The 26,699-nt window shown below is 39.1% G+C and overlaps 1 protein-coding gene across 2 annotated transcripts in view; it reads left to right on the forward strand.

The window, feature by feature from the left end:
• The window catches only part of NR5A2 (nuclear receptor subfamily 5 group A member 2), a 100,305-nt gene extending 74,315 nt beyond the window's left edge, over positions 1-25,990 (forward strand). For both annotated transcript variants that reach the window (XM_068952136.1, XM_068952137.1), the window contains exon 8: positions 23,190-25,990. In XM_068952136.1, coding sequence (XP_068808237.1) covers positions 23,190-23,437 — 248 coding nt within the window. In that variant the 3' untranslated portion in view covers positions 23,438-25,990. The remainder of the gene's footprint in view (positions 1-23,189) is intronic.
• Positions 25,991-26,699: the final 709 nt, after the last annotated feature.

Raw genomic sequence — 26,699 nt, forward strand, 5'->3', positions numbered from 1 at the left:
TCTACAATACACATACAAAAAATAGACCTAAAAATAAATAAAAAATGTTTCCTTCTCATTACTAATTGCTGTTTTGAATCAAGATATACTGCATATAGAACAAGCGAATGTGTCAGTTTATTAGCTTCTTTGACTTTTCATTTCTGAATTTGACATTAGTTTGGAAACTCTCTTTTTATTATTTTGTCCTAAACCAGGATTAGAAATTTCAAAAGATCCTTGTACTGTTGATTAATGTGTTTTTTAAAAGGAGACAGTAACTAAAACTCATCATACATGTCTGAGCATTTTTGCTTTGAACATCTGATTATAACTGGGGAAATTATTTTTGTCTTCTACTCTGTTCACACTTCTTGTATTTGACAGTGCCACTGAGCACTGAGGACAGGCTGCTACACTAGATCTGCTCTCAAGTCAATGGAGAGGGGGATTCCCTCGATTTTCTTGGGTAGGTTTTCATATAACGGAGGACAGAAAAGCTAGGTTTATAAAAGCATAAAATCAGCAGGACTTGTATATAATTTTTAATTGTTGAAAAATTATCCTGTTTCAATATGATGGCACCTCTTTAAAAATACATACCTTATTAATTGCATTACATGCCTTCAGAATATTTCTGCTTAAAGATTTGGATCTGGTAGACAGCCCAAAGCCGTCAGCTCCCTTTGGAGTTGACAGGGCTTGCAAGAGGAGGTCTAGTCCTGCCCTCTGCAGAATCTGGTATATGACATGGTCAGCTCTCTAACGCCTACTTAAAAATAATCAGCATATACAGAAACAGTGATCAGCTGCCCAGTGACAGCAATCATCTAAAAACAATAAGTGCTAGCTGCAGACTACTTAACTGTAACACGCAGTACAAACCAACGTACAAATAGATGAATAATTAAAAAAAAATCAAAAATATCCATTCTGCCCATACATTCCAGCTTGCAGAGAAGAATACATGTATTTTAGCAGCAAAAAAGCTTGATAATTAATAGTTATTATTAAAATTCTCTGATTCTGGAGCAGAAATAGCTTGGTATACTCTTCTGGGGTGAAATCTTGGTCTCACTAAAGCCAAAAAGTTTCCCACTGGTTTTACTGTGACCAAAATTTGTTTCACTGCTTCTTTGCTTTTTGTCCTATCACGAAATTATGCTCAGATCAACTTTTCATCGATTAAATTTGCTAAATGGCTAATTTTAAATAATATTTTAAGAGCCAAATGCGTGTCTTACACGGTATACTTTCTATCATCTTCTGATGCAACAGATCTCTCTTCATTTTGCCATCCAATATCTTTACAGGCTGGTCACTTAACCTGAAATCAGCTGTTGTTTTCTCTTTACCAAAACTTCCCATTTGTCCTGCTAGTTTTTATTATCTGAACTCAGCAAGGATGATTTGTCAAAGCACCCATCAGAGCAGTTTGTAAAGTGAAATGCCAATAGTAAGAAAGTTAGACATCATTTGACCCACGTCCAGGCACTTGTCTGCCCGCGGAGCTAAGTGCTGGACGAGGCAGCAGCTGACTGGTACTGCTCTCTTATCGCTGTCAGGACACAGATAAATGTATTTCATTTAAGAAACGAAGGCTTTATCAATGGGCAAATAATTGCAGAGCCACTATTGATCTCAGATCTCACTTAACATGAGACAAGAGGGACCCGTAGAAATGGTAAACATTTCATCGCTATGTGTGGCAAACAATAGGCTCTTGCTTAAACAAAAAAAGAGACCTCATTTTCAAGCAAACCGCAGCGTTACTTAAGGGGACAGCCGTGATCCCCTAACTAGGCGATACGTTGATGCCCTTTTCTTAGATCACTCTTTCCTTGCTCTTAGCTCTGAAGTGTTAGAGGTGAGATGGGAGGAGAGTAAACCTCATTACTGGGCTCCACCATTTGCTCTTTTGGAAAGCTTCCTGTCAAGAGCTTCATGCAGATGAAACAGGCTGAAATGAAGCATTTTGTGAGACAAACTCTACCCTCACTATTCACAAGACCAGTAGGAGCTTCCTTTGAACGTGCATCCAACAAGAAAAAACACAAAGCCTACACGTCCTCACTTTCATTTGGTTCCATTAATTCAGATCAGTGCAGTTATGAAATAGTCTGGAGCTGAAAATAACCTTTTAAATTATCTATTGCCTTTTTTAATATACTTTATGTAACATCATTGGTCTACTGGGAGATTTACAGACAAGCCAGAGCCTGTGCTACAGTGAGCTTGCAATATAAATATACAGAAAAGATAAGGAAGAATCTGCTGTTTGCAGCAGCAAACAATGATGAAACGTTGGGTTGTACATATTTTCACTTCTACAATTTTTGCTGAGGGTTTAGTTTGGGGTATCACATATGCAGATAAGAAGATAACCGTGTAAGCATCAGTTGGAAGTAGCATTACAAAGGATATTGATCGCATTTGGTGGTATTTATGATGCTTAAGGGTACACAGACAAAGAGAATAGCAGAATGAAACAAAGGAATTAGTGCAGCATGTGGTTTTATCAGATAAAAAGAGTCTGAAAAAGAAACAGGAAACAAGACTGGAGAATTAGACAAGAGCTAATTCGTGCGTGATATAGTGTTGAAGGCATAACTTAACAAATTTCGGCATATGGATCTTTCTTGCAGACTGCCTAATACTAATACACTATACGATAAACAAATATGGATCTGCCTTTTACACTTTCTGGTGAAAGAGGCAGCACCATCTCTCCAAAGCACAGTCCAGTAAACTTGGGAACTTACTAAGAACAAGAATGAGCCAAAAGGTGTCTGCCCCCCATCATTAGGATATTTTAGTATCAGAACTCAGGGAAAAAATGATTAAACTACCAGGTGACAGACTTAAAACACAAAGGAGGTAGCTCTTCAGCTCAGCGTGTTATTCAGCTCTGCAACTCCGTGCTGCAAGATGCAGTAGAGGCTGAAAGTTTTCATGGTTACCAAAGTCACCTGGAGAAATTAATGAAAGAAAAATCCTTTGAAGGCTATAAAATACAAAAACACTACTTCTGGTTCTTCCTAACTCCCTGTTGCTCGACCCTGATACGACTGCTCCTAGGAAGTATTGCTCCATGATTTTCTTCTTACACTGTTCCCCAGGGCATAGTCCCAGTATGACCATTCCCGTGTGCTCACTGGGAAAGTATACACTGCTTGTAGTTTTTCAGGGACTCTGTTTTCCTGGCTGCAAAATGGAGAAAGTGGTTCTTTAGCAGGATACCAAGTAGCTCACAGATACTGCCACTGTGTTTTCACTCAGCACCTTCAGCCACAGGATGTGAAGCAAGTGCTATGAAGTTGAAGTGAAAAGTATTGCATGAGCAAGTTGTCCCTGAGAAGCCAGTGGAAGCCTGTAACGGAGCACGTGTCCAGGGAGCGAACTTGGCATCGCACGGGCACTCGCTCCTTACTCACAGTCACAGTACTTCAGGTTTCAGGCAGTCTTATTCAAAATGGCCACGCTGGTAGTTTTTACTTTTGATAATTTGTAAATATACAAGTACTGTACACCTAGTTTTACAGGTATATTATTTATAATACATATTTATATCTAGGCTGATACTATGAGGATGTTTTATAAAATCCATTGGCAGTCTTTGTTATATATTCACCCATTCTATTACCCAGGTGCATTTCTAAGATTGTACCTACTGAACACCGATAAGCAAGTGCAGTATCCCGGGGCTCTGTATGATTATCATTCAGCCCGGGCTTTCAGATTTCCATGGATTATATTTGAATTTAGAAAAATACTTACTGTACACTGGCAAATCCAGGCTGATATCTCAGCCCTAATGTCTAACTACAGTAAATGTTCAAGGATAATAATGACAAATAAACATTTCCTAAAACCTATGTAATCATGTGGAACTCAGGAAGGTTTGTTTAGTATTCAAGAGATATGACTGTTCAATATTTATACCACAGAGACTTGGCAGAAGCAAATAATGGTACATAAAGCTGATGCTTGTCTTAATTAAATGCAGTGTAATAGGTGTTGGGGTTTTCTTCTTAGTGAACAGAGCAGTTTAGCAATGACTAGATATAACTCACTCTGAAGTTTACAGTTTAAACCCAATCAATATGTATTTATATCAAGGGAGGGGACTGAATATAATATCTTATTAGGTGACAGCTGACTAATAGATAAAAACAAGATTTAAGTATGTTTTTCCACATACTGGTTTGTGACAGAATATTTGCTGCCTTGGATTCTTGATTATTGTTTGCTTGTACTAATAGTATTTTGAATAGAAGACTTTTTTAAATTAATGTCCCTTCAGATAGACTGGGAATGAAAACCAGAAAATGTAAAATGGGATCAAGCAAGGAGAATCCTTTTACTGTGACAAACTTGTTGCTCAAATGAAACAACTGTTAGTAACGTTTGCTAATTTTATGATTAGGAATCCATAATGGCAGGTGACATTTTTAAATGCTCATGCTCTTCAAGTTTACAATCTAAACATGTCATGACGGATAGGTGTTAACTGGCAGAGACTACGAGGACAGGCACCGTCCTAGCATGCCTACAGCCAAGGCTAGTGTCACGGCCAACAGAGTTTAGAGAAGGGATATAAAGAAGGTGGATAAAGAGATTTTGGGGAGAGCTCCTATTAAGCATGAAAGTCAGAGCGGAGCAAGCAGAAAGGCGCTTGGTTGGGAAAGGTGGCAAGCAGGCAATGGAGATGGTGCCGTGGGCAAGCTAGAGGCAGGAGATGAACTCTGGACACTGAGTGATTGATAACAGGTAAGGAAGGAACCGCTAGTAAAGGACCTTGAAAGTGAACACAAACAATTTATGTCTGATGCAGCAGAGAAACGGAAGACACAAGAAGGCAGGGAAGCAATGAGCCTGGAAAGGTGTCTCAGCAGCAGCATTTGTCAAGGCCAAAGAAAGAAATGCTGTGGTAATTGAGATGTGACATGATGAGGCCACATAGTATTTGTTAAAGGTTTAATCCAGGAAACAATGGCTACCGTGAGCAACCCGTGGAAGTCACTGAGAACACATTTATACGATTAGATATGTTATATTACCTAATCAATAGTTTGGGATATGTTATACTAAAAGTGGACAGATTTAAAAGTGATGATCACTGACTTTTCTGAGCTTACCGAGCTCATCTCTGGATGTAATGGAGTCTCTGTCTCTTGACTTCTGAAATCAAGATGACCATTTCTTTAAATTATTATGGTACACCTCAAGCAAAAGTTATAGATTTGATGCACAAGCTGCTGGATGGAGATCTATGGCTTGTATTGAACAAAATGCTAATGTAGATAATGATAATGATTATATGGGCCCTTTTTGCCCCCCAAAGCAGTGAAAGTAAATTTCATAGGCAAGATGTTTAAATTTATCATGAGTCTTCTAACCTCACTATTTTTACAGACTTTCCTCAATTTGCCAGGTTTGAATTCTGTAACTTCTAATGTGAGCATGTTGTCAGCCATCATGTACAGTTCCTTACTGCTGCATGTCCCCCATCGCATATGCGAACTAGAGCTAACTCTCTTATAAGAGCTGGTGAGGTTCAGGAGAACAATTAAAGAGCCAGTCCACTCCTGAAACATTTCACTGTTCTCTGGGTCTCAAGCACCGTGGCCAGGCCTCTCCACCCTGCGACTAGAAGAGCTAGTCCAGTTTTAATCTCTGGGAAAGGAAACAATTGAACGTGAATAAAAACTCATTTAGGATCATATCATGAGAGACTTTTTGCATTGCCCAAAATAGAAATCGATCCTCTTGTCTCTTACTCTGTTTCTGACTCCATTATTGACTATGCAGCTTTGAAGTCTCTTAAATGATACATTAATTATCCTCGCTGGTAAGTGAAAACAATACCTACTTATCTTTGTAAATAGTAGTGAAATCCAAAGTATATAAGGTACTACCTACGGTACAACCAAATTGAAATAACATTGTTTAAAATATCTACCGATATCATAACAAAGGCAAAGGTTAAAATGAACCTGACTTAAAATGTCTTGAATAGATTTTGAGCAAACTGGATCCTTTCCTTTGTAAATTACTCAACATGAAAAGAAAGCTTGCTTGCTGTATTTTCATGTGAGAGCCTAAAAAAGGCAAACTTTTGAAAATTCATCCTTTAGGAGACTATTTTTAGAAGCGAATTTGGCATTGTGTGCAACATGCACGGTGAAGTGGATTTTCTTTTGCCCTGTTCTTTCACGTCTCTGCTTTTCCTGAATTCTTTATAGAGAAACAAAACAAAAGACATCTTCTCTTCACTTTATCTGTCAGAACCAGCAGCAAAAGCCAAATAATTGAAAATAAGTCCTGATTCTCAAACTACTTATAGATGCTAAATGATGATATATGGAGTGAAGACTTTGATAAACTAGCCTTTGCTTCCTGAGAACACTTTTTGCCCAAGCTGACAGATTTTAGTCCAGCCTCCCATGCAGGTCCTAAAAATTGTGCATGCACTTGAAGGAAAGGAGGACAGCATCTATCTTATAGTTAGTTATCCTTTGGATGAAATTTCCAAATACTTATTTTTTAAAATCTTAGAAGAAATACATTATATAAAGGGAATGAAATATGAATGCTGTCCTTATAAGTTACAGTTAAGAATTAAAGTAGTATTTTAATGAATAAAACTTTAATCATTTTTCTCAGCCCTGGATGCCAGAGTCGTGAATAATAAACTTCTTACAGGAATTCCAGAGATAAACTTGTTTCATGGCTGATTATGTTTTTTGAATAAACTACACTAAATTGTAGAGAAATTTAATAATCGCTGTTGATTTGTCCTGATTTTATTTCATGAAGTGCAATGAATGTTACAAATTCATCCCTCATGTAACTGTTGAGTACAATGGCATTATTTGAGACGTGAATTTGATCCAATCTGATTATTACTGGTTTATGTTGCTTGCTTCTCTGACAGCTGAAAGCCATTGAGGGGGAAAAAAACCCCACTAAACGGTCTTCAGCCAGTACTTTTTGTTTTTGTTTTTATTTCTTTCTAAAATGCATATTTTAGAATGTTAGATGCTTAAGGGAAAATTAGGTCATTTATTTGTTAGATACAAATCTTACAAGTAATTAGAAACATGGGTACCAAGCACTGTTTGTATTCAGTGCCTTTGTATGCAGACAATGGGAATTTCAGAATAACCCAATCAGTGTGCTCTGCAACCACACGCCAAAGCACTTTTTCTCTCTCTAATATGTTTATACAATAGTAGTAAGTATGGCATTTAAGCAATTCCTATAAGGGGAAAAAACACCCCAAAATAACCCATATTTACATTTGTCTCTGCTTTTGAAATACTTTGGGAATTTCTGTCCCATTATTAATATACATTTTATATGTTTAAGGTGAAAGTTAGAATGTATTTTACATGTAAGAGAGGAACTATAAGATTATACAGAATCGTTTTATCGACAGAAGTGACAGCAGCAGCCACTTCAGGGGCTGCTTTTGGTAGCCACGTTTCCCAGCATAACATGGGAATAAACAGATATATGTTAAGATAGAAAGATATATATATATATGAATGAATGAATATATTTAATCTTGAGGCTGGTAGGACCACCTGATACGTTTAACTTGAGCATGTGCTTAAATGCTTCACTGAATGGGGAGCATACTAAAAGAGCACAGCGGTTATATTCACTTAGCGCTTGTTATAGCGGACTACTTATTAAATACTTTTTATACTGGGATGCATGGACTACAAGTTAGGACCCCCTGCTCAGTGGAATCAGGGCACTTAGTTCTATTTAAAAACATACAGTGCAAACAGAGGATCTTACCTGAAAGTTTGTATTTCCCTGACTGTCAGCCATTTATTGGAGACACATCAGACTGCGTCAACCCCCTCTCTGTTTCTCTTATCCCTCTGATGCTCTGGCAAGGCTGGATATTGGAAAGGAAAGGAAAGTAATGGCTATCGCTGAGTGATCAAAAATAGAGAGGTGAAATACTATAAAGAAATAATGAAAAGAAGTAAAAGGAGACTTAAACGGAAGGGCACAGAAAAAAAGAATCTGCAAGAGTGATGAGAAGAGCAGCAGAAGAGGCCAATCTGCATTGGGCAAAACAGGAATCAAGGATGATAGATGAAAACTAGGGACAGCGACGACACGAAGCAGAGGAACAGGCAGAGGGAGAACGGAGGACTTCATACAGGAAAGGCAGCCAGAAAATAGGGGAAAACGGACAGGAAGGAAGGAGAAATTATGCAACTGTGATCAAAGCCAAGTGAGAGATGGAAGGGGAGGAAACAGAAGCAAACAGGAAAGAAACAATGAAAGAAAATTCAGAAACAAACTTTACAGCTCAGCTGCCAATACAGCTGAGACCATAAACTGGGAGACAGACTTGGACTGTGCAGAAACACACTTTTCCCCAAGCTCAAGGCCTGCAGCGTGTCCCCTGACTTCTGTGAAATTACAACTCCAGAGGCCCCTCACAAGCCGGCACGGAGATTAGATGAACCTTGCGGAACAGGGATTCCCTGCATTGCCCTGTGCCCGCACAGAGCTGTCGAGCACGTGGCAAACTGAAATAGCTGCAAAAGCCCCAAAACAGTCCATGTGCCTCGCAAAAGTTTAATCTGCCCATGTCATCCTCCTAGGGGTATTGTTAAGAGTTCTCTTTATAAGACTGTTCAAGAATTAACAAGGAAAATCCTACATTTAACATCATCCCCAGTTCCGGGGGTGAGTTGATGCGTATTATAAACATATTCCATGACACCTCCACAGGCCAGGTGAAGCAGAGAGTCTGTTCTCAAGAGACAACAGGATTTCAACATCGAAACGGGCATTATGCATCTTCCCTCTCTCCCAAAACCACAAGTTGTAATAGAGATCAGTGGATCGCTCAGGACGGGACCGACAACGTCATCCAATCTTGCACTAGGGGGAAACCCGTAGCGCAAGCAGAATAAACGATGCAGACTGTCCCGCAAGCCCAGCCGGAGACAGGCTGGATGGGTGGTACTTTAGGAAAGTCCTTTCCTCTTGTCTGTCTCTTCTGGGAGACGCTTGGCTTTAGAGAAGGGAGTCACTGGCAAGGTTGAAGAGGACAAGCCAGACCCTTAGTCCCTTAAAGAAGTTCTGGAAAACAACATTGCACACAGGAAATATTCTAAGAGGTTACTGAGGACTGTGTCGCCTAAACGCTACAACGCGCTCCAGCTAGGCAGCTAGCTCTAACCTGGGTTTCCTCCTCCCCTTCTTTTGGAGAGAGGAAAGCAACGCCCTCGCAATTAACTAAAAACATAGGTAAAACTGCCAGAGATGAGACAGAGAGTAAAAAGGGGCCTGAGCGTTTAAAAGCATTCCTGCTAAAAACCTCAGCAGGCAAACTGTAAAATTCAGAGATCATTGCACTCTCCCCCGCCCCAACGCGTGGCAGAGGCAGAAGCAGACACTTAAAAGATCTTTCACTTACTTACGTGCCTTTGGCACCCTTTCAGGATGCTCGGGAACTGGAAATGGCTGCAGTAAATGTATTTTCTCTGCGTTTGCCTTTCTTGACAAAACAGCTCCAATATTTTGATCTCAAGAATAATCAGCTCTTTTGTGTTTCCTTTTCAACTAGCTGCAGACTTTTGCAAGTTAAAAATTAATGACAGCTTCTCTTCCTCTTTTTCTTTAAACATAACCCTTCTGTGCTCTTTTCTGAAAAACTTTCTTTTTTTCTACAACCTTTAACTATTAGTCTAAGCTGCATTCAACCCACTCTTTCGCTCTCTTTCTGCGGTAACACACAAAACGGATTCCACCACAACAAAACAACGCGGCTTGTAGAAACCATTATTTTGAAGATGAAACATTGTGTTGTGTCCTTTACCACTATTACGGGCAGTCAGTCTGTTAGAACATATTGGGCGATTATGGGCTAGTCCTTTCAGAGAAAGCCATGGGTTTCAAGTTAGCAGTAACCATATATCAATTCTTGAGATTATGCCATGATTTACTGTCACAGCATCATGTATTCTCTGATTTTCTGCCTCCTATGAAACATTGTGCTTTCCTTTTCTATTGATGTATCAACTATAATAGTTACAAGCAGCTACAGAAAAATCGATAGTGAACTTTCATTACTGTGCACATAAAGAGTGCCACGCGGTGAGAGCACCTACCTCTTAAATAGTCACCAGTGGTAAGGTACACTATCTATGTCTGTTATTTTGGTCTAAATGAAGAATGTCTGAATTTGAAACGTCAAATAACTAGAATTTTTGACACCACTGGATTCTATGTCAAGTTTTTCCAGTACGTGATTTTTTTCCAGGTGTCAAGTTTGATTTGTCTTTTCTGTGCTGGGATCCGTGTATTTTTTTAAACCCAGAGCTGGCCTAAGAAATGAATAGCAAAATAAAATATTGCTGGGCTGTGCTTTGCTGTAAGCTAATTAGGTTTGGTCGGACACTAGTAAGAGCTGTGTTAATATTCATCAAACTAGTCTATATCACGAGCTGACTTTGATTAAGGCGAACAGGCCAATAATCTCTGTGTTAAACAAACAGCTAAAACAGAGGTGAAAAAGTTACTACAGTTAGTAGTAAATATTACCACAGGCTCAGACGTGCTCTTAGGACTGAGCAAAACACTGAGTTGCTTTTCAGTGCACAGACTGGAAAAAAACAGGTTTAAATATACGTTTTTGCCTCTGGGAACATGTTAACCTCCAGTTAGTGAATGTAAATCAAGAAAGCCAAGAAACAAAAGGAAATGTATGAGTATATTGCCTTGAATACGCTCAGGCCACTTGGAATTCTCCAGCAACGCAGTCTGAATTTCCGCAAGGAGGGCAGGCGAATTCTGTAGCAAGATTTAGTGATTACCTTGGCATTTTGAGACTATGGTAATGCACAGCTATGAATGCACTTTTTATTCCTGAGTACCTTAGAATTTGGAAGCCTGTACATTTCCATGAAACTAAAACACAAGGATGTACATGTATGTTTACATGAACTGTATCCCATCAAACGTATAGCCATTGTCTGTCATGGCTGCAGGGTTATAGAAAAGCCATATTTCTTGGGCTAGACAAAACTTGCAGGAAAAATGACCTTTAAAAGTAAGAAATTCAGATTGCTTTTATGATTTTCATAGTAGTAACTCGTACAACTTTTACCGTAAAACAAAAAATAAAGCAGAGAAAATTCATTCCAAATGGCAACTCATAATCCTGTCTGTAAATAAATACCTACAGCGGGGAAAATTCACTCACTCGGACGGGTGTAGTGAGATCTAGCTACAATTGAACTTAGTCCAATGACTGTTGATTTCAGCGAAGGATGAACTAAAAATCCTTCCAGACCCTGAGTAATAGAGGAAAAATCTGAGGGCAGATTCAATGAGATGAGTCAAGAAACTTAGCAGAGCGTCCCTGGGAGCGTGAAGGTGCTCATATCACTGACGGGGTGAGCCCAGCCAGGGCAGAAAAAGTGCAAATGTCAGTGGCAAGATCGAGTCTCGACATATTACCTAGTGTGCCCCATCTCTGAGAGCTGCAGGCGAAGAGAAGAGGACGCTGGACGCTAGAAATAAAGCTCTCTTCTCAGAGCCTCATCTTCTAAATATCATTCGCCCCATACACTCGCACCCACACTTTTAGGAGGACATAATTATTAGAAAGGAAAGAGAGTAGATCTAGGTTCTGAATCCCTGCTGGATTTCCTGGGTGACATTAAATCAGTTATTCTCTTCGCCCGTGGCTCCTTATCTGTAACGTAGGTTTAACAATATTTCCATGGAATATTTCCACACTTCTCTATCCCATCTGGTTAAAAGATGGGTACCTCTCTTCAGTGTTTTCTGCATGCCAGCACGGACACTTGCAAAGTGCCAGTGTAGTTGCAGATATCACTGTTTGAAACTGGCTTCTGTCAATCATATTTTCCAAATCATTTCAGTAACTAAGCATAGGCATAATAGTGTCATAGTGGGGAAAAAAAAAAACCCACAACCCGAAATCTGCAACTTTCATTCAAATCGATAGCCATTATCAGAAACAATATGCTTTGAAATACTGCAGCAGGGAATTATTTACCTTAGTTGCACTTAGGATCCATGAAAGCTGGACTGAGAACACTGGAGAATGAAGCATTTCTTTTTCCGACGTTGCGGGCAGCTTGGCTTCAGTGTAGACGGGAACTGCCGGGATGCGTGAGGGCGCTCCGGCTCGGAGCCCATTCACTCCCTCGTCTTTCTTTGAGGAGCAGCAACACGTCTAAGCAATATTCATATCCACGGTCCTTCTCAACCAGGCACGACAGTGATCTGATGACTGATGTGCACAGTTCCAAGGGTGCGGTGGCACCAAACTTATGAACGCTTTTCACCTCAGCCAGCAGATTTTTTTGTCTGACTTGATATGGAATAGAAACAGTATCTTAGAGACAACTGCCTCAACATGCCATCACTGCTCTCATGAGCTCTGTAGTTATAATGCCTACGTTACAAATAATTGTAAAAGCCAGCAGTAAAGTCCAGTTCTTGTACGTAAAAATAGTAAAATTCAAATGTTTGGCCAATAGTAGTCACATGTTCGTTACTACTGTAGTTATCCTGGACAATGCTGTTTAGTACGTTAGGGAATCACAGCAACTGCACGGAGTAAACGTGTTCTGAATTCACCTCCTGGCACCCCTTTAATAAGAGAGAGACAGCTACTGCGGCTGAGACAGGAAATGGTGGATTCCTTTGGTCAGGATCTCTGTAGCTCCTTTTGCAACATGTGCCAGAACGCGTAGATCAAAAAAAAAAAATCACATTATGGATTTACTGTCCTTCACATACAAAACACATATCCTCAGGCATGTGAATGAATTATCAATTTACATGATGTCCAAACATTATTGATAAGGACTTGGCTTTAATAACCTCATTAGAAAATCAGTTTGACAATAGGTTTTGGTTTTGCTCTGGAACCCAGGTAGTTGTTCTTTGAGTTATTTTCTTTCACTTTGAAGGTTTTGTCAGGTCTCCATGAGTAAATGCTAGGGCCATGGCCAATTCCCGCCTGCTGATGTCTACGGTCAGGCCAAGAAAGCGCCCCGTGAATTATTCTCTGTGCGCACAATACTTTGGTTGCTCCAGTGAAACCACTCTCTCCCAAAAAGGACTAAGCCCCGCAAGCTAAGATGTCTGCTGGCTGAAACTCATCAAGCCACATTATATGTATTTTTTCAGTTAAATTTAAGTGTGTCTTTAATGACCTTACTGGGTTCATAATATTCTGCAGCTTCCAGCATTGAGCAACTAAATGAATGGCATTTTGCTTTATATTATCTAAACACAAGTACACAAGAAAACAGTCCTTTTACTGATCTCTGCTTGCCATATCTTACATGGGCATGGATAGCTTCCTTTTTCATGTTCCTTTTAAACTAGAATCAGCTTCCACTGATATAACTTAGTTCAGTGAAAGAACTCGATCAGTTCGAAGTTAGCAGAAATACTGGCACATAAAACTAACCAAATCGTACATAATGCTGATTTTTTTTGTCTTTTTGAAAGCAGTATGACAAAAAAAGATGATTAGCTGACTGTCTTACAGTGAGACTAGTTTCATAATAAGGTAAAAGTCTTAAAATCCTAGATTATTTGTCAATGACGTTGACAGAAAATCATGGTACAGTATCGTACCTCTGAGATTACTGCATCACTGAAACATCTTTGCTTAACTTTGCTTCTCTTTTTAAAGAAAAGATATTGTAATCATTTTTGGTCCTATCAGACTTTGGACCTAAACAGAAGAATAAAACCAAACAAAATTCACTGAGTAATAAAAAAGTGGTATGAAGTTCTACTCTCATCTGTAAACCACTATAATAATATAATTGGTTGGTCTAATATTTTTAACCAAGTTCAAAAAGTTTGAAATATAATAATTAAATGCAAATACAGTTCCGATCCCAAAGACCAGAAGAATGCCTTTAAGCTAGTATTTATAACAAGAACTATTCGACTGAGCTCTCTTGTAAATTTTATCATACCTGAGGCAGTTTTCCTCAGTCGATTAGCTGGAAAGCTGAATTTATCCTGAGGCAAACCAGACATCTAGTACAGGCTAAATTCAACTACTGGAGCTTAAATTTGGCTTAATATATCCCCACTTGGATCTGCCTGTTTAATTCTCTTTCATATGATAACGCTGGTTTATTCATAGCCTGGACTTGCCACCTGAACAAACTGTACCTCATATCTTATTCTAATGGAATAAGAAAACTTTGCAAAAACCACAAAAGTTCCTGACTGAAAATCAAATGCAAATTTGGGATTAAAAACTGTTTTGTAAAGTGACTACAAGATTAGCACAGAGAATTTTTCCCCCAAGGAGCACTGCTTTTTATGATCATGCATTTTTTATACTCTGCAGAGACAGATGGGCTTTATAAAAGGATACAGCCTGCTACCCAAGAGGGTTCCAGTGGCAGCTGCAATTCTGTGTTTTAACCACTGTAGAAATTTATGTAGGATTTTTTAAAGAAAATATTTATATTTCTTCTTTTAGGACTGTATCACCCCTTGGTGTAGTTCCAGTGATGGCAGTAGAAATACCTCCGAGATTAATCTGGCCCATTATTCCTATTTCAAACAGCACTTGAGTAGTGGGGGAAAGGATAGTTCATGTTCAAACTTCTCATAAGCACAAAGGTAAATATAAGTCCAGTAACTCAGAACAGTTGTAAGCATCTAAACAAAAGCAGAGCAAATATTCTCGAGAAGAAAGGGAACCATTCAAAAATTCCCATTCCTTCTCTCTAAATATTCACTTCTTCTCAGGAAAATAATATATTGTTTCCTTGCTCCTCTCTACATTATGCTCTAGTGTCTGCTATTGCTAGTTATATGTAACACCCTTTCCGCCTCAGTTCATAACTTCAAGGATTTTATATCATGCCCTATCACCATTCCCAGGCACTTCATAAATATGTATGATATTTTAAACTGGTCACACCCTACAAATTGTAGATGTTGACAGCCAGTTCCCTTGAAACACCAACAATCCTGTATTGTCCACATGCTATTGAAGATTTAAAAGATGTTTCAAAAATTAACTAGTGAAAACACTCGGTCCAATAAATTTATTATTTGTTCATATTTTGTTAACTATTTTATCAAAAGCCTTATTTTCTGCTTTTATCAAATGTGATGCTTTTTTCTGGTAACTGTAAATGTGATATAAACTAGTGCTGTGGCAGTAGATTTGACTACTTTTAAGTACATATTTTGATACTTCCTAACAGTGTAATATTTAACATACTAGTTTTCTTCTCCATGTTTATTCCAACTAAATATTCAGAAGACAAACCCAGCCCAGGACTATCCCATGGATCTTGGATTAGACAAGGAGGCAGGAAAAACAACTGCTGGCTCATGATCTTTCACAGATTCTCTGCAGACCTGCAGTCTGCAGCCCCAGTTTTTCTACCTGTACCAGAATACAAATACGAGCATGACACCGCAGTATAGTGGTCAGGGAGTTTCTCCCTAGAAAGGAGAGACTTAAACTGAGTCCTTTTTTTCTAGGACTGAACTGTAGTTTGCTTTAAGCATTCACTAGATCAAATACACAAACAATCCTGGAAGCAGGAACTTAGAAACCCAGGTCAGCCCAGGCAGGTTCCCTCACCCCTAGCCTACCAAGTCAGGCTGTAACATCTGGCTTCCAACCCCTTGCATGCTCTTCTCTCTGCAGCAGCACAGCTTCAACCGCTGTGCTGCTGCATACCTTCAGTGAGACCAGTCTGTAAGCAGCGGTGGCCAAGAGCACTCTTCAGGGAGGTGGGAAACTCCGATTGCTTGAAGGATTTCTTTGAAGACACAACGGAGGAGCAGCACTGGTCTAACTCCTGTTCCTCTGCTGCATCTTCAGAGAAAGCAGCAGTTACTCTTGTGTGTGGAACCTAATCCCACCGGTGAATGCTAAGCATGTGCGAAAATGCCTATAGAATAAGCCGGCAAGTGATAGATAGCTGGGCGAAGCTATGAGCCAAGCAACGTGTTGCATTGCTCACCCAAAACAGGGGCAAGTCTGGGACATCAGCAGCGACATAACTCCTGACATGCAGGAAACTTCAAAAAGTAAAATTAAATAAGGAGCTTCTATAGTTTAGGCATCATTAAGATGAAGAGAGGCCTAAGCAAGTGGTCTGGAATCGCTGTTTTGGCATTCAGTGCCTCTGGTCCTCTTTGGGACCGGTCCAGAGCTTCTTTAACCAGCTCTCCCAACTGGCTCTGCACACCCTTGGTTGTGTTACTGCACTTAGCCGTGCTTTTCCCTCATGAGGCTCAATGAAAAACGCTGGACTTTGTATTTAAGGGTGCAGCTGGCTTTGGACTTTGGCTCAGGACTTCTGTGAAACTCTTCCTCAAAAAGTGGCCTGGCAGGATTCTGTTTGTGTTGTGTTTCAATGACTACCATATCACGTATGCATTATTTGGAAGTAATAAGGATGTTGGTTCTCGGGGTGCCAGGACAAGAAGCAGGTGGAGATTTGTTTGTTTAACTTTCAAGTCAGTAAACTCATCCTGAGCTGTTGAAAGTCAAGCTGTTTTATTTTCCTGAGTAATCACCAGTGATAAAGATTCAAGAGATCAAATTAGGCTTTGCCCTTTGTCTTCACTGGGGTTGCATGAACAGAAACAACTGGAATTCAATAAACTAATTGCACAGTTGCACCAGGACAGGAATTCAGCTTATTGTCCTATAGCTCCCTTTTCATTGCAGAGCTAACGGAAGCAAAAGCAATTATAAAATTCTTCACAAAAGTAAATAAACACTTCATTCTTAATAGAAATGAGAGCTGACTTGCTGAGTAAAAATCTGGCATTTTACAATCATTTGGAAATAGAAAAATATGCTTCAGTATTTTAAATACATTGCAAAGACGCCAACCACTATGAAACAACATCAAAAAGTGTTTGAGCTGAGTTCTGAGCTGGTCTGAAACAAACTGAAGGTCCATCGAGATTCAATACTGAGGGGATGAAGTAGGATTCAAACTAAGAATTACGGCTTGTTTTCTCACGAGCATCTTATTCTGGCTTTAAAAAAATACATCATTTTGCCTAATGCTTATGCACAAATAAAATACATTGCTATAGCAGAATTTAATTAAGATTTTCAAAACAATGTACTCATTATCTGACGTTAGTTCAACTGAACATAAAAATTACTTTATGACCCTAATAAACAGTTAGAGATTGATCATTATACTGTTATAGATAGCTCAGCCACTGCCAAAAAAGAATCCTTCTAAAGACAGGAAAGTTTTCTGTGCTTTCAGTTTGGACTTGGGAATCTTAAGAAAATGACAGTGATTGTTTTAGTTATAACTTAAAGGTCTTGTTTCAAGTTTTGGAAAGTGCCAAATATAGCACTTTACAACTTACTAACAAACAGATCTAGCAAAAATTGTTTCCCATGCATTTTAAGTAAATAATACTCAGCATAACCCTGCTCTAATAAAATCAAGGAGAATTTTGCAATAAGGAGCTTAACTTTACCATAAATCTCCCTTCATTATAGTATTTTCTCTGTCAAAGAGGCTTAGATATAGAATGGCATACGTCTGCTTTCATGACAGATGTGCTATGTTGAAGTGTTTTTGTCACCATTAGTTGCGATGAAGGAGAATTGTGGGTAATCTGCAGAGACTGGCAGTTTATCAACCATTACTACTCTTTCCCTCAAAAAAAAAAATCTTTATTCAAATGTCAAATCTACCTCTGTTTCAAGTCTTGTAAACTGAAAGGTTTGCAGGGCTAGAAGAAGGTGAACAAAGGAACTAGGAAAAAACTGTATCTGAGGAGAGAATTGTTTGGTAAGGTTCCTTATCTCGGTCCTGAGCAATGCCCCTTCTTCGAATTATTCTGGGGAAAAAACCTTCATCAGAATTAACATATTTCATTTTCAAGGTCAAATGGGAATTAGCCTCATACCAAAGCCCCTGACTGGAACTTCAACTTCAGGCTACAGAGGTCCATTGTATTTTTACCTGATAAAACAATTTTTTTTTTTAATTGGAGGCAATACTTTTTATTAGGCTAATCAGTCTGGTTGGAAGAATAGACCAACCTCTTAGAGAGCACGTCTGAAGGACATGCTGATGAAAATATAATCGCTAGAATTTGGAAAATATCATATTTTTACCTACACGTATTTGAAAGTGATTGCCAAAAAGAGCTGCTAAACATTAGGGACCAGGTGGATTTTATTAAAGTCCTGCATATTCCTTCAGTGGAACCTGGCTCAACGCACCCCTACACCTACTCCTCCTTTCGGGGAAAGGACGCTAGATCCTGCACTGGTATCAAGTCTTATTGCCTTAAGTATCTATAAGACTTTTTCCAGTCTTGTGAAACTGAGAAACTGGTACCCACGGAGAAGCCTAAACATAACTTTGATTCATCCTTGCAATACTAGGAGCTGCGATGGGGCAAAATGTACAGAGGCAGCTAGAACGATGGGATTTGTGTCTGCACCTGCGCGCTGCTTTTCGTGATCCTGGAAGGGGCGCCTGATAGATGAGATGTGTAGTAAAAATTGACCAGCTTTCTATGGAATATATTTATGCTGCTCTTAAGGACTTACTGTTTTTCAGATTTAAATTTCTCATTCTCTTTCATTTTTCTTTTCAAAATTCCCAGACCAAGGGAAGCTCTCTACGGAGTAATACACCACCAAATTTTCAGTATTTCATGTTTAGAATATGAGAGGGAGAAAATCTCTCTGAAACATAAATATTTTCCCCCTCTAAAGACCAGACCCATTTTTGGGAAAAATATGCAAAAGTGTTCTCCTCGGGCTGAACGTTGTATGCAGTTTCAGCTTAAAGCACAGCTTTATAGCAGATGTATAAAATAAGCAGAACTGGGGGATTTGTGGGAATAGTAGGAGATCTTTACTGTGACTACAGAGCAGATACTGACACACTGTAATATTTTTGTCTTAATCGTCAAAAGTAAGCTATAGAGAACAAAAATTCTTTGTTTGACAGAAAAGCAATTGCTATTTCTCATAAAACATATTATATATGCCAGAAGACCTAAGGGTTTACTCTCCAATAACGATAGAAAAAGATGTGCGCCCCACTGTGAGCTCACAGTAAGGCTGTTTCATGTAAAAAGTTGGTAATTAGTCCCTGAGTGAATAAAGTAGAAGAGATAAGAGACTGATACTTAGTGAAGCAACACAAAACACTTTTTCTAGCTGCTAGGATTTAAAGGGTGTGTGGGTGGGAGGGGGAGACCTATTCCTACTCATTTAATTTACAAGCCTCTAAACCTTGAAAACTGATTTCTTACATTAAGCCTAAACATGTGTACTTTAAATTGTTACTAACCGATGTAAAGATTGATAAGAGACACGTCAACCCAAAAAAAGCGGGCAAGAATGAAGAATTAGATGAGAGCACAAAAGACTGCTGAGCTATACATCACTAGTGCATTTCAAGCTCTGTGTACACCACTGACTTCAGCAGAATTACACCAGCACTACCTGATCTTTCACCAAGTTACCTTATTTGTGTTCGCGCTATCTTTATCCAAAAGGAAATACTTGGAAAATTAAATCATGTGCCTTTAGCAGGCATTATATCATAAATGCCAAGAGGAAAAAAACCCAAAGCATAGGAAGAACATCTACTTACAACTCAAAATTATTATTGAATAATATTTGTAATATTATCAACTAAATGCTAAGAACCAGAAGTGAAAACTGTATAGCATTCCTTGCTCTACCTGCAAGAGTCAGAGCTACTAGAAAATAATTTAAGATTTGCAATGCCTTTATGTTTTTCCCTCATTATTCTTCCTCTTTGGAACTAGCCCACCAATTTGGGATGCTCTCTCAAAAATAACTACATTATTTATATAACAATTATGTGTTAGTCAATCCCCTTTTTTAACGATACACAAAATATCACCCGAGAGGTTGAGAAATCACAGCGGAGCTTTACATAACGTTCTCCAGTTAGCACAGACCCGCAGACTTCTCTCTTTGGGTTTCCTCATTTGCTGTACTGCAGCATTTGTTGTTAATGCATGACGGATGAAAGCACTTACCGAAAGGCATTTCCAAAAATCGTGGTGACTTCACAGAGACTTCCTTCCAAAAGACCTAACTGGTGCTCAGGTAATCTCTGCCTTCCCGCTATTGTGGCCACAGTCCTGCTGATGCGACCTGGAGAGATCGACACCCAGATGAATTGTCTAATGATGCCTTAAATCATAATCATTTGAACTATGAGTAATTTGATTCAGGAAAGAAACAACCAAGAAAATTCAACATATTTTCACTGTGGTTAACTAATAACACCTTGTTTACAAACACCTGATCCTCACTACAGTTATCGGGAATTTATGCAGAGGAAATACATGACGAGCATTTTCGCTGTCTGGATATGGCCCCAGAACTATTACGGAGGTTTACTGTTACTGTTAATTGGAGTTATTGTTATATGACTTTAGCGTTTCTGTTGCTGTATATGAGTATTTAAAGGACTTTCCACTGGAGTGAGAGGAAAAAAACCCACATTGTTATCTTCCCCCACCCCCCTAGTTTTGCAGCTTCCATGAAATTCGGCCATGCCACTTAACTAACAAGTGCACAGCAACACCTATACAACTGACAGGTACTCCAGCTGCCAGCAACCGCTGATCATGCAGATGGGGGTGATATAAATAAAATATTATGCCTACTTTTGACTTGACTATGATATGGCCGCATGTGGAGACAGAAGGCATCTCTGAAACATGCATCTGAATTCACCACTTTTGCTGGAAACTGGAGAAAATTTGTGATTCTCAGATTTTGTTTCTTCTTGATCTCTAGTAAGAATTGATTTTGTGATGCTGCCAATGAAAATATATCCCATGCGGTACCTTGCAGATACTCAAGAGCAAAAATGAGAGTGAATCTGTTCTCCCAAGAAGTCAGCACAGTTTAATCTCAGAACATGATTCAAAGCAGATAGACAGCAATGGAAAGATGCCTATTCAATTTAATGGGGCTTAAATCAGCTACCAATTTCTAAAACTTTCTGATGTTCAAAGTTACTTTTAACAGAAAAATTGAGATACTAACTCTAAAATCATTACGTGTATTATCGTACTGTTTGACACAGTTTAATCTCCAGCACAGTCACTACTTGTCTGTTGTTTCCCTGCTCTGTCTGTGGGAATTTCTGATTTTCATTCTTGATAGCATTTTTCATCTAGAAGCAACCTATTTAAAACAATGGTGATGTTTGATACTGTTCTTAAGAACTTTATAAAAATACGCTTACAACACCCAAACTGTAAACTAGGTTGCACTCTCTACAAAATAGCTTGGTAATTTTATGTAGCTACATTAAAAAAAAAAACAGCTATATTTTGTGCTAGAAAATGTCCAGCATAATGCAACAAAAACACAATTATCCAAAGATCTCCAAAGACACTGGCAAAAAACTTTAGCTAAATGAGTTTGAGTAGCTCAGGGAGCTGGCAGATCAGCTTTGAAGTTTCCAGTTCTCCTCACACTAAATAACGCAAAGTTCAGATGCTTCTTTTGGACAGCTGTTGCAATCCAGGTATTGCTAGCAAGTTCCTTAAGGCTAGATCACAAAATTCAGGTGAGGTTGTGCCTGTGGCTCCCGAATGACCAGCACAGCTCCAGAGAGCCAGTCAGCCTTGGAGCCGTGCGCGGTACCAGAGCGATCTCTGGTCCGCCACCAAGATCCTCGGCTTTCTTCCTTGCCCCTGTCCTTGTCCCTTGCCTTCTTCAACCCTTTCCCTAGTTCTCCAGCACACAATTATGTGCAAGAACCAATGTTTACTCTATTTAAAGCACTCCTAGAAAAGGTGCAGTTAGACCCCATTTGCACAGCCTCCCAAGCCATCGATGGGCTGGGTGACCAACGCATGTTCCAGGTTTACAAACAAAAAGATCCAATTCCCTGCCAGTTAAATGCTGGAATTTACAGTGAATCAGATTCCGCCAAATTCCCCAGGTCCTGTGCTCCTTATGAAGAACCTTCATAAAGGGGCAGATTTAGCTTAATTCAAAGGCAGTTAGCAGAGCAGTTTTGCTCGGGGTTGCCATGCTTTAACATTATGAGAAAATTACAGTAATCTATTGACGGTATGAATGATCAAACATCCGCTAAAGCATGTTCTCCAGCAAGAGCACTTTGATCGCTTCACTCCTTTGGCATTATAGCAGCACCCTAATTTGCAAGCTTTGGAATAACTTTTGCATTCTTCAGACATGACCAAAGAAAGACGCCACCAGAATAATTTTGCAAAGTATATCAAATAAGAAGTTGTTAATATACTGGCATTTATCTCTGACTTCAGCATTTCTGAAGAAGCTTGGAGTTGCCATGTAGGAACAGAGGCTAATCAAACAGAGGTAGCGTGAACAAACTGTACCTGCCTTGCTGGTGTAAATGACCGTCGTCCAATATCAAAGAAAATCGGTGTATTGGATTTCAGAAACCATATGCAGGTTAAAGGGCACTGTTCTTATCTGGTATTCCACCCAAAGGACAATGATTTCATTTTGTAAAGATCATTAGTCAGTGAAATATATATTTTAGAGAGTTTCTAGTAGGGGAGATTATTTTGGCAGCCACTGGAGTGTACCAGATGGTTCATTAGCATAGGCTAGACAAGTCAGAGGCTTTCAGAATCATTTAGAAAATGTCAAACAGAAACAAGAACCCTGTCACTTTTTATTAGAATTAACTACATCATACCCTGGACACAGATTTCACCTTGGGTCAGAAAAATTAATACAGAATTATATGAATTGTGTAACATACTAGGTTAAAGATAGGCCTTCCTCTCGGGACTCATTTGCTAGCAATATATTATGGTCTTCTACTTTAGGAATCCTCACCCTTTCTTTTTGTAAGATATGAAAAGAGCTGACCTTGCTCAGACTCCATTGGTGTCTAATTGATTTGAGGTATATGCAGAATTTCAACCAGACACTCTGCTAAAGCTCTTTTGTGATCATTTTCCCAGGAAAGCTGGCAAAAGGGTTTGCTGAATATTCAGCAGCTTGTAAAGTATGCTTTTGTCAGGAGGAAAAGAAAATACAACCATTTACTGAAACAGGAATTAAACTCTGCCTTAGTAAACAGGAATTAAAATGCAACTCAACTGTTGTTACTTTTTTTTTTTTTATTATTATTATTCAGATGTCAAAAATCTTGAGAACTTCCAGCTTGTGGAAGGTGTTCAGGAACAAGTGAATGCTGCTCTGCTGGACTACACAATGTGTAATTACCCACAGCAAACAGACAAATTTGGGCAGCTTCTCCTGCGACTACCAGAAATCCGGGCCATCAGCATGCAGGCTGAAGAATACCTCTACTACAAACACCTGAACGGGGATGTTCCGTGTAATAACCTTCTCATTGAGATGCTGCATGCAAAGAGAGCATAAATTATACCCATTAGAGCTTCTGCTTTCAAGGAAAAAAATATACTCTGAACTGCTCCGAGCAACACTAATTAAAATGTGGTTTTAAGACTTTGCAAAATGGTATAATAATCAAATACTAATAGTAAATAAGTGATGTATCAGGGTATTTGTATTGCAAACTGTGAATCATATGCTACACATCCCCAAAGGAATCTATATAGGACTTTATACCGGCGTGAAGTGAACTTAACGAGTGGATACTATCACCAATGTCGACATGAAAAAGGACAGAATGATTCTTGTATATTTAACTCTGCTGATTGCCAATATGAAGAAATTTAGGAAAAAAACTGGTCTGTATTATTGAGCTAAGATAGTGGGGAATTTGAGTGCACTAAATTCCTTCGTTGTATAGCAGGACTTGTAAAACAGTTCTACTAGATGCAAAACTGCGTCTTTAGCATCCTCTGCCATCCTTCCAAGGACCCAACACTTACTTCTTCTGTGATAAACGATGTGGCATCCGTTCAACAGTCCGCAAGAGAGAGCCGGAGTAGGCCACATGCTATATAGTATCGCCACCAAATCACACGAGGCTGGTTTTGAATGTCTGTCTCTCAGGCCTGCAAAAAGGTCATATGAAGAGTCTGTTAACAAGTTAGCTTGGCATTCTTACTATGTTCTAAAGTTTGTTTTGTCACGTGTTCATGTTGTTCAGTCAGGCAGTATCCCTCTTCTACTTACTGTTATAGGATGGCTATTAAGCATCAAAGATAAATATTGCAAAAGAAATTAGGCAATTCAACAATATGCTCAGCCAGTGCAGTGGCTAAAAATCGCCTCTGCTATATCTTCATGGCTGTTTCCAAATAAACATGTGTTAGCCATCAGAGAGGATAGCGTCCTTCACCAAAAAAAAAAACCAAACTTCTCTAGAGCTCCAAATACTAATTAAAAAAAAAAAAACTGAAATTTGTTGTTTAGCTATGCAAGAAGAGACAAAGCAACTGTATGAGCTATGATACCACAGACGGAGCTTGTTAAGATTTTTAAATTGCCAATACTGAAGAAAATAAATTTCCATTCAAAAGTCCAACGTATAATGCAACATTCTTTTCTAAGTTAGTTAATACAGATCTTTTGCACAAAGAAAGAAGAGTGATACTGCCATGTCTACGTAGGCCAAAGTCTGCTGCAGAACAAATATTGGAGAAGAACAAACAATTCTCTCTCTGTCCAAATGAAGATATCAGTATTATAACATGTAGTGCCACAGTTCTAAAAGTCTTGCCTTATTTCATTATCCTTAAAGGTAACCGTGCAGGTGTGGATCAACATACATTTAAAATAAAGTATTAATCTCTAACAATAAAGAAAACATAGTGTTTACATTCTTTAGGTCCTGTGGGGAAAAAACTGTGATAAAATTGCAAAGCAGTGATTTCCTTAATATTGCTTTCAAATTGGTAATTATTTTACCAGTACTTAATTACTGTATGTCGTGAGACACTAAAATCAAACGGGGGATTTCATTTTGACTTTAATTTTTGAGATTATCGGCTGCACAATCACTTGTAGAAACTGTATAAAATCCTAATCCTTTAATTTTTTTTTGTCATGAAGATTGCTGGCTTTTGAATAGTTTATTTATATTGTATATGATAGTTTCCACTGTAGACAATTATGATGCTAATTTATTGTTCTTTGGTTTCATCTTTATATAAGATACAGCCAGAACGAAGAAGCCAAATATATGTGTTTACTGTAGCATGTCTTCAAGTTAGTGGAACATAGTTCAGGGACGTACAAGGGTCTTTACAGTTGAAATCATTCACTTGATTAAATGTCTGTAAATCTTCATAATCCTAATGTAGTTTATTTAAATCTATTGTAAATTATGTGAGTTGTAGCTTTTTCTGTTTCACGTGAACTTGAAAAGGTGCATTCTCTGAATTGCTTTTCCCCAACCGCTCGCACATCGCATACCAAAGACATCAGTCACTAACCTCGGCGTTAGCCCGAAGCGCGTTGTTTTAATCGCCCACGCCGATCAGCTGTAACGCTGCGCGCGCGCAGGGCACTGGCGCTCCCGGCGCCGCCGACCCGGGCGACCCAAGCGTGGGGCCGACCGCGTCCCGCCGCCGCGGGACCTACGGCAGCGCCGGGGCAGTCGGCGGGGGCTGTGAAACACACGCACGCACGCACGCAGATAAGTGCGGTCATGCTTTTTTCCTTTTCAGAAGACCAACAAAACGTATTTCAAGCGTTCATATTCTGTATTTTTCTCCTATTTCTATTGGAATGCTACAGTGAACCTCACTGAATATTAAAGAATAAAAATCTAAAGTGAAACGTGTTGCTAACCGAATTCACGGCACCGTTATCTACGTACAGGACAAAAGAAGTAAAACAAGGACGTAAAAGAAAAGCAAAATTTTCCGTACAACGTAATGGAAACGGTTTCAGACAAACTAACATACGCCGGCCCGTATCTGTGGTTCCAAGAATCCCAGCAGATTGCCCAAAGTTTGCGAACAAAAAAAAAAAAAAACCCAACTCATGTTAATTGTTAACTACTTTGTAATCAGACATTTACTTACGACTGCCTTATTGATTACAGGACGTATTAGTAAAAGCAGACTAAAACACAAAGGTTTTGGCTTTGGCTGGTTTATTATAGTTGTTCTGTGTTTGTAAACAGACAATCTGTAACGTCTGACTATTTGTATTACAGATGTTCTGCAGCTGCCTTGGATTTAAATCCGTGCGACTCTTAGAATGTGCAGTGAGTTACTTGGTGACGTTGAAGTTCTCTTACTGTATCGGTGAAATACATATTGTCATGTCAGTTCTTGCCAGGAGTTTCTCATCACCAATGGAATTTTTTTTTTTTTTCAGTATTTCAATAAATATTGATATGCCCACACTGACCACTTTTAAATTGTCTTTATAAGAACCAGGGTTCCACTGCAACAAAGCACTAGTCAAAAATCAGTGACTCTGAGGGTAAAAGGTAAGCGAAATAAGAGCGCCTGAGCAAATTTGACGTGGAGAGGAAGAGGCACATAAACGCGGAGAGCAGCGCCTGCAAAAGCTCAGGCCGTGACGATGAGCACGCGGAGGCTGAGCGGAAAACACTGCTAAACGGTTTGGAAAAGGCGCATCTCTATTCAAAAGGATTTTAGCAGTTAATCCTTACCAATAAATATATTCCACCTCATACCGCACGCCTGACTTTCACTGTAAATGTTACCTAAACAGGGTTAAGCGGCCAAAGGACCAG

This window comes from Struthio camelus, chromosome 8 (genome assembly GCF_040807025.1).
Source record: "Struthio camelus isolate bStrCam1 chromosome 8, bStrCam1.hap1, whole genome shotgun sequence".
Taxonomy (NCBI): Eukaryota; Metazoa; Chordata; class Aves; order Struthioniformes; family Struthionidae; genus Struthio; species Struthio camelus.